This window comes from Emiliania huxleyi (assembly GCF_000372725.1).
Source record: "Emiliania huxleyi CCMP1516 unplaced genomic scaffold EMIHUscaffold_3696, whole genome shotgun sequence".
Taxonomy (NCBI): Eukaryota; Haptophyta; order Isochrysidales; family Noelaerhabdaceae; genus Emiliania; species Emiliania huxleyi.
Genome location: NW_005199197.1, coordinates 1 through 1,895, shown reverse-complemented (window position 1 = coordinate 1,895; position 1,895 = coordinate 1). Strand labels below are relative to the sequence as shown.

Genomic DNA, 1,895 nt, shown 5'->3' with positions numbered 1-1,895 from the left:
GGGGGCGAGGGGCGACGGGGCCTTACCGGGGTCTTGCCGCCGTCAGACGTGAGGCGGCATTGGACGTGGAGGAGAGAGGGCGCCTACGGCCAGCGAGAGCTGTGAAGAGATGCCGTACACGCCGTGGTGCAGCTCTTGACGTGGAAGGGGAGGGTAGGGGGAGGGGGGGGGAGGAGGGCGCCCCCCTCGCCGGCGCCGACAGCACCCTTGCGACCGAGACCATCCCCGCGGGCCAACGAACAAGCACCAAGGACCTGGCCTCCGCGGCGGCGGCCTGAAGCGCCGCGGCGTACTGCTGCTGCACGTCGAGCTCGGCGGCGGTGGCGGCGGCGGGCATAGCGCCGCGCGCGTCACGGAGAGAGCTCACCGCGGCTCCGACATCGCCGCACTCTGCGAGCGCGCGCGCGGCGTCGGCGACGCACACCTAATGCGCGGTCGGGCGACCTCGGCGAACCTCGGCGAAGCTCTCTGGTCGCGAATCTCGGCGGATCTCGGCGGATCTCGCGCGGATCTCGCGCGGATCTCGGCGGATCTCGCGCGGATCTCGGCGGATCTCTCGCGGAAGAACCAGGGGGGGATGGGGGCGAGGGGCAGCCGCTCCGACGCCTTGATCTGGGCCTGCACCGCGGCGACGTCCGCCTTGCGGATCTTGCGGCTAATCAAGTCGGGGCGCGCGATGTCGCCGTCGGCGATGAGGCCGAGGGCGAGCATCTGCCGCTGCGTCTCGACGATGCGCTCGAGCGCACTCTTGACGAGCTCCGGTCCTCGCGCAAAGGCCTTGACGTCGTGCCGCACGCACGCGGCGAGCAGGTGTAGCGACGGGTCGCGAAGGCCCTTCGGAGGGTTAGAGGGGGGGGGGGGGGCTAAAGGGGGGACTGAGGGGGGAAAGGGGGGTGTGGGGTGGGGTGGGGGGCAAAAATGGCCCATTGTCCAGGGGAAAGGAAAGGGGCGAGGAGGCAAGCGGAAAGGATGGCGAGGCGAAAAAAGGAAAAAAAAAAGCGGGACCTCGACGGCGACGGCGAGGGTCGAGAAGGCGGTCTGGGTGCGTGACGCACAGCCGCCGCGCCGGTCGCCGACACGCAGTAGCAGCTGCAGATTGTGGATAAGCGCCTGCGGCAGGCCCGCTCGCGTGCACGTCCATATCTCCCCAGATCTCCCCACATCTCCCCACATCTCCCCATATCTCTCCATATCTCCCCAGATCTCCCCAGATCTCCCCATATCTCCCCATATCTCCCATATCTCCCCAGATCTCCCCAGATCTCCCCAGATCTCCCCAGATCTCCCCAGATCTCCCGCCTCATCGGCGGGGCGCGACGCGTCGATGGCGACGGCGGGCGGCGAGTGCCAGCCGAGCTTCTTGAGGACGCGAAACAGGTCCCTCCAGAGCTTCGACTCGCTCCGCCCCTTTGGCCCGCCCATCAGCGAGTGCTTCTCGGCGAACGGGCGCAGGTCGGAGCAGCCGGGATCGAGCAGCACGTCCTGCGCCGCAGCCACGTGCGCGAGGCTGTCGGGGATGCGCAGCTCGCGCTTGAGTCGCGCCAGCTCGGCCAAGTCCGGCCGCAGGGCGAGTGCAGCCGGCCACTCGCTCCGCAGCTCGGCGCCGCGCGGGCCCTCCCCCACCTGCTCCTCCCCCTCCTCCCCCTCGTCGTCGGTCGTCCTTCTTCTTCCTCTCCCCTTTTGGTGTTTTCTTTTCTTTTTTCTTCTTCTTTTTTTTTCTTTTTCTCTCTTTTTTTCCTTTCTCTTTTCTTTTCTCTTTTTTTCCCTTCTTTTCTTCTCTTCTTCTTTTCTTTTTTTTCTTTCTCTTTTTCTTCTTCTCTTTCCTTTTCTCTTTCTTTTTTTTTCTCTCTTCTCTTTTCTTTCTTCTTCTTTCTTTTTTTCTTTTTCTTTCTTCT

At 64.5% G+C, this 1,895-nt stretch overlaps 1 protein-coding gene across 1 annotated transcript; it reads right to left on the bottom strand.

Annotated features, from left to right (window-relative positions):
* Nucleotides 1-624: 624 nt before the first annotated feature.
* EMIHUDRAFT_123978 (hypothetical protein) lies at nucleotides 625-1,623 on the bottom strand (the record flags this gene model as incomplete). Its single annotated transcript, XM_005772000.1, has 2 exons — nucleotides 625-834; nucleotides 1,006-1,623. Coding segments are annotated over 2 exons (828 nt in total), but the record flags the coding sequence as incomplete, so codon positions are not given.
* Between the last annotated feature and the right edge of the window lie 272 nt (nucleotides 1,624-1,895).